Source organism: Lissotriton helveticus, chromosome 4_2, assembly GCF_964261635.1.
Source record: "Lissotriton helveticus chromosome 4_2, aLisHel1.1, whole genome shotgun sequence".
In the NCBI taxonomy this organism is placed as follows: Eukaryota; Metazoa; Chordata; class Amphibia; order Caudata; family Salamandridae; genus Lissotriton; species Lissotriton helveticus.
In genome coordinates this window covers 126,053,862-126,070,600 of record NC_136064.1, presented here as the reverse complement: position 1 = coordinate 126,070,600, position 16,739 = coordinate 126,053,862, and the positions used below count along the sequence as shown (strand labels likewise).

The following is a 16,739-nucleotide window of genomic DNA, read 5'->3' as shown; positions in this document are numbered from 1 at the left end:
GTATCAAAGAAGAGTAGTGAGGTTATGGAAAACAGTATCGTGAAAATAAATATTGTACATGAAACTTACCTTATAAGTAATGTAAATTTAATATCATATTTCCATTAAAATGTATATCTGTGAAAGACAAAAAAATAGATTATATATATTATATATTTTAAAATACAAGAGACAAAGTAAGATAAGTAAGGGAGTGTGGGTGATGGAAGAGGAGTGAGAGAGTAACTGGATCGAATGACTGAAGCTAAGAGACAGGGAGTGAGGGAAAGGGAGTGAGGATGTGAGAGGACAGAGGAAGTGAGAGAAGGAGTGAGTGAGAGAAGGGGAATTATTGAAGAAACAAAGAAAGAAAACAACAGGAATGGGAGTGAAGTAGAGTGACTGACAGCTGGAAAGTTGTGAATGGGAGAGAGGGAACGGGCAGTGAAGGAGTGGTTAATAAGAATAAGTGAGGAAAGTGGAATATGGGAAGGGAGGTGAGGGAGAGTGAAAAAAGGCCAGTGAGGGTGAGTTAAGAGGAGTGATAGAGGGTGGAAATAGGTGAGTGGGCATAAGAGAATGGGAAAGTAATATATATTTAATAATAATTTCAACATCATGTTAAATGGTTTATTTTTGCTGTTCTCAGAATATATTGAATTTCACTTAAAAAGTGACTTCAATAGTACTCATCATATAACAGTGGGCAAAAAAAACACAATCAAAATGATTGTGTTTAAAAAAAAACATTGAATAATTTCTTAACTGATGTAAAATTTTAAAAACCATATCTAAACTCACTTTTGATCCATCCACTTTTCCACGAGGCCAAATAGTATATGGAAAGTCCTTTTCTACGGAAATTAGTCAAGAGTATTCTTAATGTCTCATTTACCCGACTTTCTGAAAGAAAATCTCCAACATCTTTTACATTATGAAACAAGAGTTTTACTTCCACCTCTAGCTTACTTTTTATAAATAATTTTTTTAATACTCACAGAACGCACTATATGATGAACATATACTATCTCTAGGAGAACTACATGTTTTTTATTATCTTCATCACTCTCATTCAGAAAGTAATTTTGAAGAGCGAACTAAGTTATATTAACTGCTGTAATCTTCATAGGCCAATAACCTTCCCTAAAATTTCGGTTGTAAGAACACTAGGTAAGAATTTAGTAAGTCAGAAGGCAAACGTTGTTTGAAAGTCAATTGAGTATCATTACAGAGCTTCCACCCTTTTTGACATTTTAAATAACATGTGTAATGTCCTGATGTTGTTGAAGGACCATCATGGAAAATAATTGCTGCAGTTGTAAGGTTCTTCCTGAAATTGATAATTGAGAAGCCACAACATTTTTAATTAATGTTGTCAATTTAGTTCCATCAGGTCTACATCGTTGGAACATTAAAATAACATACTGTCCATATCTTCTTAAAAATAAAGTTGATAGCATTTCAGATTTACATCGACTACAGACCATGTTTTGATTTGCTGCTCTAACTACATTATTAAAAGACACTGATTTGCAGTCTGGTAACGTCAAATATATAAATCTTTCAGTGTCTACTGTAGTACTACTTGAAAAGGAGCAATTGTCACAGTCATGTTGCCATTTATAAGAAAGGACAAAAAGATTTTCTGCATCTACACCTTCATCTTGCAAAACAACAAGCATATACATTAGAAATTCCTGATAATCTTGCTGAATATTCTGTGTAAATTGATTTAGACCAGAACATATGTCTAAAACCTTTCGAATTTCAGAAACACTTTGTATTTTTGTTCTATCACTGCTACATTTCTCTAATACAGAATTTAATAAACAACAAAGTGTTTGATCACGATTTTCAGCAATCTGTTCTTTTACAGTTTGGAGAAAAAAAACAACATTAACCACTACATTAGCATAGCAGTTGACACCAGAACTATTTTCAAACTGAAATCCAACAACATATTTAACTGAATCCATTTAGTTTCTGCTTACAATTGCTGATTCATTTACTTTTTTTCTTTTTGCTACAACTTCACTACAATTTTTCTCATTTCTTCTTTTTCGCCTACCACACGCTTTTCAAACAGAGGATATTGAGGTAAATTTGGAGCATACTCTCTTCTTAACCTATTATATTCTTTTACACAATTTAGATCTGCATTAATCTTTGTTTCATCAAAATCAATCAAGTACAATCCAGATAAAATTCTGACTCGAGATAAAGCAACATATGCCATGCCCTCCTTGAACACAGAATTTCCAATATTCACCAAAGCACTTAAACCTTGAGATTTATGAATAGTTACTACATATGCCAAAGAAACAGGAAACTGTTTTCTGTAGACATATAAATCTTTCACTAGCAAAAAACGAGCAGAACAACGACTGATTTGTTGTACTTCTTCAATACCATCAAATTAAATTTTTATAATTTCAATTCCATCTCTATTTCGGTAATTCACAAAATCCACAACATGACGCATTGCTCCATTTACTAAACCTCTTTCCACATGTAAATTACGTCGTAAAATTATACGACAATTTAAAGATGCATACAGAATCTTTTCCATACCAGCAGTTTTAGATATTGTCTTCTCTAAAGAATCCAATTTTGATTTCAACTTTTCAGACAAAATAATAGTTGCTCCTTCATGTTCTATTTTATCAATAGCTTTCATTTTCACAATCTCTTGATTTTCCAACTTTAACATTTTGGTGTTGAAGATTGAACATTCTTGCAGAGTTGGCATCAAGCATATGACAGATTTGTTTTCAGGAATTTTCTTAAAAATATTCTCTGGGAGAATATTTTCCTTTGGAAACACATTTGAAATTAATCGTCCTTGTAAAGCTTCTTTGCCATGCTAAGTTAGTTTTCCAATTCTTACATCTTGTAGAATATTTTTATAATCTTCATCCTTTGCCTGTCGCATATTTTGAAGTAGTTCTGCATATTTGAAATTTAACCATATGTTAACATTTCCAATGCTTCCTAAGCACTTCCTGGTATCTTCATGCGTAAGCATTTTAAACACTGGCTGTCCTTTCACTGGAGTTAGTTGCAGTAGATCTACAAAAACAATGATGTGTTTGCCTCCAAATAACACATCATAGTCTGTTTTAAGAATTTCTTGCATTCTTAAATGCACAAAAGCAAGCATTACATTTGATACCATGCTTACTTCATCAATGATAAGAAGTTTCATTTTCTTTAGGACTCTTGAAACTTCACAACAAGCCTCTCCAGATAGCTTGTGGTTTTGTAATTTGTTATCAATAAGCGATGTAAAGTAATCCCTTTAATGTTGTGTGCTGCCAACCCAGTTGGAGCAGTAACAACACAAGAGAGCGATGACTCCGTTGTTTTCTGCAAATATGTTGCAATCGCTTTAATCAGGAAACTTTTCCCAGTTACTGCTTCTCCACTCACATACAGTCGGATAGATACAAATGATGTACATGAGCACTCTTTTTTCTCATGAGATAAACCATGCCCAATTTGTTCTGTGACTTGGTCATATATTTGTCTCTGCTCAACGTTTAGTTCTTTTTCCAAATCTTCTAAGTCAACTCCATCCTCCTGAGCTTGTTCCATGGCTCTTTCAACTTCATCCATGGCAGTAGCAGCTTCATTTTGTATAATTGGTCCTCCTAGTGGATCCTGACTCAATGAAGCAGAACTCTGACTATCTTGAGAACTGTCTCTAGCAATCTCTGCTGCAATTGTAGCTTCTTGCTGTATTTCCTCGTTCAACATTTGCAGATAATTTGAAAAAACAGGACATTCTATCGTATCCTTGGTTGCATTGAACGAATCTTCGTAAGTAAGAAAATCTCCAAGTAGTTCCTCTTCTCTACGCCAAGGCTTAAAGAGTTGTAAAAGAGCTAAGTAATAAAATTCCCTTTTGTCTGGAGAATCACAACTCAATTTTCGATGATTAATCAAATGGCCTTTTCTTTGTTTTACTAGACAGCCTTCACATCCAATTACAGCATATACACCTTCTTTTGATGTCTTCTGTGACATTCTTTTTAAAAATGTAGGTTTGCAGAAATTCATAGAGACAAGCGTTCTCAAGGTGAGTACTTCTATTTGGATAGTATGTATCCAACATGTTTGTCTTCGATGCGACAACATCTTCAGACTGTAACTGTATAATTTCTTGCTTAGACTCTTTTCATGTGAAATTTCCTCCCACATTTCCTTCAGTTCCTTTTTTTCTGATTTTGTGATGTAAGACGTCACAAATTGAGCCACAGCAATAGAGTTGTCAGCCACATATTGAATATCCATGTTAGCATTCCACATGGACAAAATGACTGGGTTGTAGTCATTTATGTATTTGGATTCCTCATTGCTTCTTAGGTTGTATGTATTTTTGGGTGATTTCCTTGTCACAGTATGTCGCAGAGAAGACATAAAATTGTTGACTCTTCCTTTCAATGTTATTGACGTGGAAATGCAAAACGACATTTCGTGTAGAATTTGTCCTTGGATTTGTATTTTCGATGACAGTATTTCCCACAACGATGGGTTTGAAAGCGTAAAACTTGGTGTCTTAAATTGTTTTCTTCTGTTCTTTTCGGAACAGCACATGTAGAATACTGCTCGATGAAACTCATCACTTTCTCATCTGAATCTGCTCCAAATTTTGGTGCATCTTTAATCCATAGCAGCATATGTATGTGAGGAGCACCTCTTGCTTGATACTCCTTTCTCCAAAAGAAATCCAACACCTCTCCAAGCGGAGGATTTTTTTTGTGTGTAATAAAAGACATCATAGCTTCAAACCTAGGATTGAAATACCTGCATACATTAACTGAATCCAAAGAGCACAGTTTTCCAGGTGTCTTGTATTCAATATTTTCAATGTTTTTATTTGCCTCTCGTAGAAATTCAAGTAAGTCTTCCCAAGCATAATCAGCACAGCTAAGAGTGAGGAACCATGTAGGAGTTCCTAAGTTTCTTAGCATACATTTCAATTCCCCATGACGATGGTACCAATACTCGTTAGTACCAAGCTGACATGCCATGAGATTAATTAGCTGAGATTCCAAAACACTGTCTTGCAGTTTCACTTTATCCATGAAATGCATTGCCGAAACATTTTGTAGATGTGCTCCACTTTTCCGTATATGGTTTACTGCATAGGAAAGTCCAGACAAGTCACTCTCAGACAGTAGACGGAACAAATATGGAATGCATTGACGAAACCTTGGATCTTCTGCATATAATCTTGAAGTCCGGTATTCAGATGCAGGAATTTGAACAGGTCGCTCGTCATATCATCCACCTTCACCTGTTGGAAATAACTGTGGAAAACAACGAGCTTCCAAACTGTCTTCCCATACACTAATGGGACTTCCTTCGGCTTTTTTCATCTGAAACAAGTCAATAGCATTCCTCATTACTTCTTTGGAATGCAATGGATGAACACTATAATGTTCGTAAATTTCTTCACTTCTAGAGACATCAACTTTTTCAATTTGCCCAGTAGAGACATCAGTGTCATCTTGTGCAGTTGTTTCCTCTTCTCCCACATACACATTTTTATAGTACTGATTATTTTTTACCAGATACAACGTTGCCTTCTTGACTTTCCTAACATCCACTAATTCTTGCCAGATTTTCTTAGTTTTTGTCGGAACACCATTAACTAGAATAACCAGAGGTTCCTCTTCTACTTTTTCGACACCAATTTTATCAATATTTTTCTTAAAATCTAGAGGCAAATAAACAACTCTTCCCTTTAATCCTCTCTGTAAATCTGAAGGAGGCAATTTCCCTGTCTTAGGCTCCATGTGTACAATAGCCTGAAAAGGATGTACACATTGAATCAGAATAGACTCATAGGTATTTAAATCCATCAATTCAGATGGGATGTCTACCAACTCCAGATTATTATTAACAGCTCTAGCAGGCATTTTGTTTTCATTTCATTTATTATAGCAATATGTACAAATACGAAGATCAGAGCCCAAATCAAAACAATTTTCAACCAACAAATAAGTTGCAAAATCCTTCCACTCATTATTATTTATCTTTTTGCTTTTTACATATAAATCAACTAATCTAGTCTGATGCTTATAATGAGTCCGTTGACAACAAACACAAGAAAAATTAGGCCTTTCACTTGAATTGACTTTAAACTTTATAATTTCATTTTCAAATTTTTCTGTACATAAAATATCTACATTCTCTTCTACATTACCTTCTATTACTGTATCAATTTCTGCACTGACCTCTTTTTCACCAATGTAACACAACTCAATTTAATCACAAATGTTTTTGACATCTAATTCAGTTCCATGCAAAAGAGCACTGTTTAACTGTTTTAGTTTAAGTGCTGGACTTTATGCATAGTACAACCTTCTAACTAATTTCCTCACTTTATTATGATACACTGCTAACAACCTAAAATGGTGAAAAACATTCTGACATACTTTTCTTGAAAGACAAGCCAGTGGATGCCCTTGCAAACCTGTTTTTTCTCTCACTCTACAAGGATCTAACTCTTGTAAAATTTTCATTTTTTGTTTCACACTTTTCTCAGTATATGTCCGTAAGAAATTGTGAAACAAATCAATTGATTCCTGTCGGACACTACAAATACTACTACATTTCCTTGTATACACTGGAGTCTTAGGACGTCTCCCTAAAACTTCATCAGCTAACACCTCTTCTGTATTTCTAGGCACAATCTCTTCTTTTTCAACCGGACAACCGTCCTTCGCCTCATATGCTCGACCACTGGTGTCAACTGCATGCACCAAATCATTATCTTGAAAGTAACTTTCTTCATAAAAAAATGGCTCAGAACTTGAACTATGCTTCCATTCTCCAGAAAAAACATCACAGAAATTAGTTTGATTAATTACTCTCCTCCACTTACATTTTGATTTGAATACATTGATTATCTTATCAAGTGTACGAATTCTATTCATTACTAGACAAAACAATTTATTTTTCACTTTAAATGCTTCATCCACGATCTTAACTATGTTTTTTTTTCTTGTAAAAAGCAGTCTTTTTTTTAAACCTTTTTATATTTTTTAATAAATTTGTTACTATTCTGTTGTAAAACATTCGTCTACGTATTTCAGAAAATTGCTTGCTTCTTCTTTTGGTATGCAAAGTATCATCTCCTTGTACAGGTTCTAACATGTTTAGAAGAACATCCTGTTTTCTTTGAAATTACAAGTGTTTCATTGTTCTTTCTTAAAAAAAAATGTTTTCTTGACATTTCAATAAGTTCCTGAGAAAATTTTTAGATTGCCTACCAGGAGCATTTTTCTTTTTCTTTGAAGATTTTCTTTTGGTTGGTTGTTGATTTTCTTTTTCCTTAGTCCTTAATTTACTTTTATGAATTTTTTCTGTTCTTGACTTAGAAGGCATCTTTTAGTTTGTTTGTAGAGATGATTATAATCTGTAGTAAAGAAAAAGAACATATGATAGACCACTACAAATATATTACACATCAATTACAATACGTAAACAATATAAACACTAGTATACAACAAAAGGCTCATTTACATTACATGTGCTTTGCTTTCTGTCAAAAACGATTAACTAATTATTTTTTATGTCTTGTTTATATATAGGTGGTCTGTTTTTGGCCTGTACATACTTTGAAATAATATGAGCAGAGACACACATACTGCTTGCAGAGAAAGAGATGGTAGATTAAATGTCATATGGTGGACATGTGCCCAACATCACACCAAATCTATTGCATTTTCAATGCTTGATTACTTAACAGATTAATAAGATTTTAAATATAATGTACCATGTGTGTCTCTGCCAACAATATGTGTGACTCTGCCTAAGATTACAATGATGGGTGAATCAAGCTTCACTTACAGTGTGATCTTAGGCAGATTAGTAGGATTTTAGATAAAATGTACCATGTCTGTCTCTGCCGACAGTATGTATGTCACCGAGGGCGAGATCTATTGCATTTTCAATGCTTGTTTACTTTGGTTCCATCAAGAAGGCATTCAGATATGTCACACATTTGCCATAAATTCTGAATGTTAGCACTCTAGTTGCTCATTATATCAAGCTGCACTCACAGTGTGATCTTAGGCAGATTAATAAGATTTTAGATATAATGTACCATGTCTGTCCCTGCCGAAAGTATGTGTGACTCTACCTAAGATCACAGTGATGGGTGAATCAAGCTTCAGTCACAGTGTGATCTTAGGCACATGATCAGAATGTTAGATATAATGTACCATGTGTGTCTCTGCCAACAGTATGTGTGACTCTGCCTAAGATTACAATGATGGGTGAATCAAGCTTCACTTACAGTGTGATCTTAGGCAGATTAGTAGGATTTTAGATATAATGTACCATGTCTGTCTCTCGTCAAAAATTAAGCGGAAGGTTCCCCTGGTTTACTTGCACACAGGTTGGGGGATTGTACTACATTTAAAAACAGTGGGCTTGTGTTTTTGGTAAAAGACTCTATTAAAGTCCAGAGTCCTAGATTGGAAAATACCAATGTCTGCACAGAACCTACTTACATTCAGGTCTTAAAACTAATAGCCACTCTTGAGCATGTGGAAAAACTTATATAACAAACACCATCCCAAGTGAAAATGATATATTTTGATGCAAGATAGACATCTATTTATAAACAGGTAAAACAGGTAAGCACACCAGAAAAATGAAAGTGGTAACAAAATTTATTAAAATACCTCCCACTAGGGGTTACACTCTAGAATAAAACAATAAAAACCATAAAAAGGTCAAGGTACAAAGGGTCGACGCTGCGTTTCGGTGTGATTTTCAAATATGTACACCTTCTTCAGGACAACTTTGACAGTTTCATAAATAATCTACAAATTAAAAACATAATTTTAGATACTGTTGTTTGTAACACTTTATCATATTTACAACATTTCTATAAATTCACTGGTGCTACCAGGGATATATCATTTTGCGCTACCTGTTATTCTAGGGATGAGCTTTTAGACAAACTCCATTTAGTGATATTAACTTAGGCAATCAGCGTTCTTTCTCTAACATCTTTGGGTCTTCGCCTACCCGCCTTTATCAAGGATTGTATTTCAGTTAGGCAAAATCTGTACCTGTTTATTTTCTCTTTTATATATTGAGAGAGACTTCCAGAATTCAATAGAGGTCGTCAGTGCCTTCACTCTTGCTCAATGGCTTTAGTAAGGAAATAGATAATAAAAATAATTTTTAGTTAACCTTCTTGTCTCTTTACCCTTTGTTTCAACTTATTCTATGCCTTGCATATTACCTGATAACAGTGAAGGTGCACGGTAAAGAACCCCGGAGGAGCCACCAGATCTCTCAGAGTGAATTTAGACGGTCGTATCCCGCCTTTTTTGTCTTTTTGGTCAAACAGCTTTTTTTCCTTAGCGCTGTTTTCCGCGGTTTTTGATAGAACCTGTTAATATAAAATTAACGTGTTGTAGAGAACCACTATAGATTTATGGGTCACATGTTATTTCAGTCTATAACGTCGATTCAATTCGGTTTTTATGAAAAATAAATGTCATAATCTACAGTGTGATCTTAGGCAGATTAATAAGATTTTAGATATAATGTACCATGTCTGTCCCTGCCGAAAGTATGTGTGACTCTACCTAAGATCACAGTGATGGGTGAATCAAGCTTCAGTCACAGTGTGATCTTAGGCACATGATCAGAATGTTAGATATAATGTACCATGTGTGTCTCTGCCAACAGTATGTGTGACTCTGCCTAAGATTACAATGATGGGTGAATCAAGCTTCACTTACAGTGTGATCTTAGGCCGATTAATAGGATTTTAGATATAATGTACCATGTCTGTCTCTGCCAACAGTATGTGTGACACCGAGGGCGAGATCTATTGCATTTTTTATCTTTTTTAATTTTTTAATTTATAAATTTGCCATTAAAAGAAACCTTTAAACATATCTCTAGACCAGCATTACAAGCTGCGTGCGCAATCTTTGACATAGCTGTGTGTTTATAAGGTATACTTCTTTATAAATTGCGCACGAGTCTTGTAAATATGCCCCTCTTTATCTTATATTCCATCTCAATTGATACCATTACTGAAATACTTTATACATCTCCCACACCATTTCATATGGTTTTCTATCTGCTATTCCTATCCCTCTCCATATATTCACTGCTTCCACCCATAATAAAGGTTGCACAAGGCGCTTCAAAAAAAGGAGCATATTTACAAGTCCAATGAAACCATTACACAATTTCTAAACCAACATTGAATCCAAACATAAAAACAATTTATAAAGAAGTCTACCTTATAAACACACAGCTATGTCAAAGACTGCGCACGCAGCTTGTAAATATGCCTCTCTTTTTTTGTATATTCTATCTCAATTTATGCCATTAAAAGAAACCTTTAAACATCTCTCACGGCATTTCATATTGTTGTCTGGGTGCTAATTTTATTATTTTGCAGGCATTTTCTGCTTGCACCCATGTCAAACCTTGCGCAAGAGTCTTGTAAATATGCCCCTCTTTATCTTATATTCCATCTCAATTGATACCATTACTGAAATACTTTATGCATCTCCCACACCATTTCATGTGGTTTTCTATCTGCTATTCCTATCCCTCTCCATACATTTACTGCTTCCACCCATACTAAAGGTTGCACAAGGCGCATCAAAAAAAGGAGCATATTTACAAGTCCAATGAAACCATTACACAATTTCTAAACAAGCATTGAATCCAAGCATAAAAAACAATTTATAAAGAAGTCTACCTTATAAACACACAGCTATGTCAAAGATTGCGCACGCAGCTTGTAAATATGGCTTTTTTTTGTATATTCTATCTCATTTATGCCATTAAAAGAAACCTTAAAACATCTCTCACGGCATTTCATATTGTTGTCTGGGTGCTAATTTTATTATTCTGCAAGCATTTTCTGCTTCCACCCATGTCAAACATTGAACAAGAGTCTTGTAAATATGCCCCTCTTTATCTTATATTCCATCTCAATTGATACCATTACTGAAATACTTTATACATCTCCCACACCATTTCATATGGTTTTCTATCTGCTATTCCTATCCCTCTCCATACATTCACTGCTTCCACCCATACTAAAGGTTGCACAAGGCGCTTCAAAAAAAGGAGCATATTTACAAGTCCAAAGAAACCATTACACAATTTCTAAACCAGCATTGAATCCAAGCATAAAAAACAATTTATAAAGAAGTCTACCTTATAAACGCACAGCTATGTCAAAGATTGCGCACGCAGCTTGTAAATATGCCTCTCTTTTTTTGTATATTCTATCTCAATTTATACCATTAATAGCTTTAATCTGGAAACATTTACTTTAGTCCTCAGCACAACATACCATAGTTTTAAAGTAGGCATATAGGTATATTTGTAAATCCACACTATATATAACCAGTTTTGAAAAATATGCCATAACTTGTGAGAAAATAACATTGTTTAATAAATAATACATTTAAATTAAGAAAGTTTGTATTTTATTTTAGGGACGCATGGCCTGAGAAGCAAAATATGGTACAAAGGAAAATCAAGCATGTTCTAAAATACAATGCCTGCAAAAGTAACCCCTTGACTCCCATCATCCTGCCTCAGGCTGACTGTCTGATTTTGCCTCATTGTTTGGAGACCCACATGACAAATAAAGAAGGGTTCTACAGTGCTTTAAACAATGTCTCATCACTGGTAAAAGATGGCGGGCATTTAATCCTGATAGTGTGCCTCAATACTACTTATTACATTGTTGGGGGCTTTAAGTTTCCCCATCTATGTATGGATGAGAGTTTTATAAGGAAAGCGCTTTGGGATGCTAACTATGTTATCAAGGAGCTGCAGGTGTTTCCTAGAACCCTTGATCAATTGCATGATGTGGTAGATTACAGCAGCTCATTACTTGTTCATGCTAAAAAATAATCAACTGTTGAATGTACTTATGAATCCTAATTGATAGACATAATGTCTACAGAGAGGAAAGGAATAGGTTGTCCCTGCCCTGAATTAAATCCCTTCTGTTTCCTCCTTTGTTGGACCTGTTGCTGCTGACACCAGTGATGCTCTGCTCTCTGTCTCTCCTTACTTCTTGACCACAGGCCTTTGCTTTTCCTTGGACCACTTTCCCTTTGCTCTGCCAGTTTCTGATTTAAATATTATCATCTTGTCCTTTACTGAAATGTCACATGGATTGTTGCTCAAGCAATAACTGCTTGGAGGAGTGATGGGTTGATTTGATTTGATCATGCATTTGATTTATTTGCAGCTGTAAAGAATATTTAAATCTTAAAATAAAATGATGGTCCTTTTTCTCAAATAATTCAAATCTTGTGTGTTTTGTTCTGCAATGCTCTAAATCCTCTGTGTGTTTGTGTGTCCATTAATGTCCATAAATAGAAGGTTGAAATATATAGTGGCTATATTTCCTTAGAGAATAGCATATAGCCCTCTTTCCACTATCTATTTTGTAATATGTAATGTGTAAATATGTAAAGATGGTTAAAATATATAGTGGCTATTTTTCCTTAGAGAATAGCATATAGTCCTCTTTCCACTATCTTTTTTGTAATGTGTAAATACAGCTTTAAAATGCACTAGTGGAATGTGGAATAATAGTAATTCTAATGATGCATTTTGGTACTTTGCAGTACACTATGCAATGCAGTGGAACCATCCAGTTCTGAAGACTCATTTTAGGTTTAAATAGTTTTTTAATAAATATTTTAAAGAACGTCTAGCAATGGAAATATGATAACAGTGAGGGCAGTCCCTCCCTCTCTATTCCTTCTGCTCTCTCTTTTCTTTCTTTAAAGGCCCAACCTTTTTACCCACCACCCCCCCAGCCACCCTACACCTTTTTAATGCCAGTAGTCATGTTATAAATCTTAACTGTTCGGCAATGTTTAGCCATCTCACAATTAATGGTGATCTGAAATGGCTGACTTCTATCTTGGCATTTTTTTATCTGTCCTCCAAGATGGTGGTTTCAATCTGCTCCTCTTGTTAGTGGAGGTTTTACCATATCAATTATATATGCAGAGGAAACACTCCATCCATCTTGATGGACAGTTTAGCGTCTTACCAACAGGTCTTCTCCATTCCTAGTGTGCAATTGTCTGCCATCGGACAATACTCCATCAACAGTTATGTGTCCTCTAGATCAGCAGCCTGGCAGGAGTGTAGTAATGGAGTGATTACATTGCAGACCCGTTTTCCCTTGCTGTATCCATGTGTCAAACAAGGAGGAGTTTAACTTCCCTGGATAGACAAGAAGGAATTAGCTTCTGACAACCATAAAACATGACAACTTCAGAATAAGAGTGTATCTCTAGAGTCGTGTGAAAACAACAGACAGCTATTTCACTCAGTCAATTGTGCATACTTAGTTTCACCAGAGTTCAGAGAAATAGAGAGACGGGCGTTTTCAATAAAAGGTGTTATTTATTGAGCAGTCTTCTTTCTCATGCAAGAGAAATGAATTGCCACAATTGCAATACTTAACATGAAGTAAAGTGCGTACAGTAAAAGTAGTATTATGAAATGATACTGTAAAAGCATTGATATGGTTTCTTAGCCATATGATACTTTAAAATGGATAAAATATATACATACAGAAAAACATTGACTAACGTACTCGACTGGTGTTTCTAAATACGCCTACCCTGGTGTACCTGACCTAAGCCTAATGCGTGGGAAGGAGTAAGTAAGTAGCAGTTTAAGTTAAGTTGGGTTTTGCCAAGGAATCTGAATCAAGAATTCTCTCAAGGGTTTAGTCAGCTCCGTACCTGGGTAATAGAAAGCAGGAGGTCTGGTATCTCTTTCTCAGGAATCGATATCCTAGCTACCCGCAAGGGTGGCTGGAAACCGGAGCTGGATTTTCTCAGCTGGAGAAAAAGACAGCGTCTTTCTCAGTGCGTCAAAAGGGAGGGGCGGCGTCCGTGGGCTCTCGCATTAGCTGGGCTCTCGGGCAAGTAGATAGCCGCTCTGCTCTAAACCACCGTGTGTTTGCTTAAGGCAACATTGGTATATTTATACCTGAAAGGTGCCGGGTTTGACGTAAGGTTGGACATAATACGTCAATAAAGATGTGATAGAGCGCGCGAGGTCACCCAGCCAATGATTCCGCCGTTTCCGGCTTCAGGGCCCATATACTTTCAATTCACACTATTCATTGACAGGGCGACTTCACGGGCTGCTACCAATTGTGTGTGTTCCCTACTGTTATCACTCAGTGTACCCGACTTACCATCCACCGACACGGGTACCTATGACCTCAACGGATCAGGGGCCTAGCTGTAAAAGGAAAGGCAGCAAATGCAAATTCAAATGAAATTCAATACTGTTGTAAAATGACCACGGACAACTGGAAGTTTTAAAATGTTTATCTAAAGTTCGTTTTCATCAAGCATCAAACTTACAAGAATAAGGCAATCAATAACCAAGATAATGAAAAGTACATAACTATAGAGAAATAAAGTCAGGGTAACCATTTAAATGCTAAAGTGAGATGCAAACAGAAAAACGCTATGAGTTTAAGGCAGAAATCCTTTAGACAAATTAAGTAAGGCCGTTCTAGACCATATCAGAAAATGACAAACTGCAATGCAAAATATGATTTCTAAAAGGTAGGATAGCATGGGAACAAGTTAAGAAAATATGTAATTGACTTTATGATTCAATAGTTTGCGGCAGAAGCATGGAAAATCAACATGTGCAAGATGTCACTTTATTAAAGCAAAAGACAGGAAAATAGAAAGGGGCAAGTTTAAAGAACTTAGAGCAGTATTTACCTAGACTGGTGTGGAAACCAAACCCTGGCCACGGGTCAGTTTAAGGACAGGAAACCCTCAAGGAAGGATACCCCTCAAAGGACAGCAGGTGCAGAATGGACACCCAGGACAGGACAGGATACCCTCAGATTAGGAATCAGGACAGGACCTCAGGACAGGACAGCAAACCCTCAGGACAGGACCGCTCAGGACAGGACCGCACCCGCAGTTTGGAAGCAACGCCTGCGCTCCACCCTCTCTGCAGCTATCGATCAAGACCCCGATTGGGTCAGCGAACTCCCAGCAAAGTGCTTCACCAGCACTTTAAGGTTCAGTAGAACCTTAGTCTATGGTCAATTTCGGACAGAGTGCTCCGCAGCGCTCTGTATCTTCAGTCACCTATTGAGTACGATGGGTCAGTGACAGGTCAGCTAAACCAGACAAGTCGGACAATTTCCCTAGGTGAACCCAGGGTAGATATACTGTTTTGGGACAGGGTACCACCCCCCAAATGTTGCAAGGTGTCAGAATCCCCAATTTCAATTGGTCCAAAGGTAGGATTTGGGTAACACACCAATCATAACACTCTATTTGGATGCTTCATTTACATATCTGGGTACCGCCTAGTGAGATTGGGGTTCCCATGAGAAACTGCAGAGAAATACAATAGAGATTTAACATTGTTTCGGAATAAGAACATGTGACTCCGTCCTGCTAGGGTTGCAGGTCAGTTCTCAGGAGCATCTTGCCCATCACTGCCAACTGGCGGTGTTCCATCAGCCAAGGTTGTCGGTGCCCCAGAAAGTCGCACATGCGTAGAAGGGACCTCCAAGATGGCTTTTGGTGCAGTGAGACCCCCATTCCCCGCGGTACATGAAAAGTAAGCGAAAACAAATTAATACATAGAAATAACATTATGAAAACACATCACAGGGTTTATACTTTCAACTTATCACTAAGAAATATACTTATGCAGTCTAAATGTTAGCTACATATAAACAGATACAAGAGCAGTGGCACGAGCAGTACCACGTTACTGGCAAAGCTATGTATTACGCATGCGCATAAATTTCCCTCCAACTCTGCAGACACGTCAGGACACGTGAGTGTGACTGACGCATGCGCAGTAACTAAATACAAGCGGCGGCCATGTTAAATGACTCGAGTGAATTAATTTAGTAAAACACATATGCAAGCATCAAGAAACCTTGTTCAAACATAAAATAACGTTAGTAAAACGTACATGTGATTACCTTGTTACACATAAACGAGGTTCATGACTTCGGCAAGTCGCAAAATATGCGAAGCTTTGCTTCATCAATCCCCTCTTTGATGATATTTACTATCATCACAAAATTTTAATGGAACCAGATGCCAACTTTCTTTCACACTTTATACAACTCTATCTCTTCCAGCAATTTCTCCAGCTTTTCCCTTTCAGTTTTGGTAGGGTGAGAATTCTTCACCTTTTTATAGATCTGATTATTCACTTCCTCCAATTCGAGCTCATCCACACTTCGTTTCACCCCTCTTGCATTCACTTCATGCTTTCTGGTGTGCTTACGGCATTTGCAACAGACAAATATGAAAAATAGGATGAGACCTATAATTCCAATTGGCATCAGTACTTTAAACAATAAGCCTTTACCTATGCTAGCAAACCAATGACCTACATTTGAGAGACCATCTACCAGTCTCTTCCAGGCACTATCAACCTCGAGTGGTCTGAGTTCCTTTGCCAAATTAGTAATGTTTTTCACATATCTTTTGAGCTGTACACTTTTATCCGGAATATAAGTGCAACAATGTTGCGCCTTCAACATCCGGCAGACTCCGCCCTCTTTCGCCAATAAGGTATCAAGAGCAAGTCGATTCTGCAAAACCATTGATCTGATCGCAACCATTTCGGTATTGACCAGCAGAAATCCATGAGCTGTCTCAGTCGACAACACATCCACTATAGTGGACAATTTGCAAATTCTGTGAGTG

At 36.5% G+C, this 16,739-nt stretch overlaps 1 protein-coding gene across 1 annotated transcript in view; it reads left to right on the top strand.

Annotated features, from left to right (window-relative positions):
* Positions 1–11,904, top strand: part of LOC144752096 (nicotinamide N-methyltransferase-like) — a 104,905-nt gene extending 93,001 nt beyond the window's left edge. The window contains exon 3 of the mRNA XM_078640042.1: positions 11,481–11,904. Coding sequence (XP_078496168.1) covers positions 11,481–11,904 — 424 coding nt within the window. The remainder of the gene's footprint in view (positions 1–11,480) is intronic.
* Positions 11,905–16,739: the final 4,835 nt, after the last annotated feature.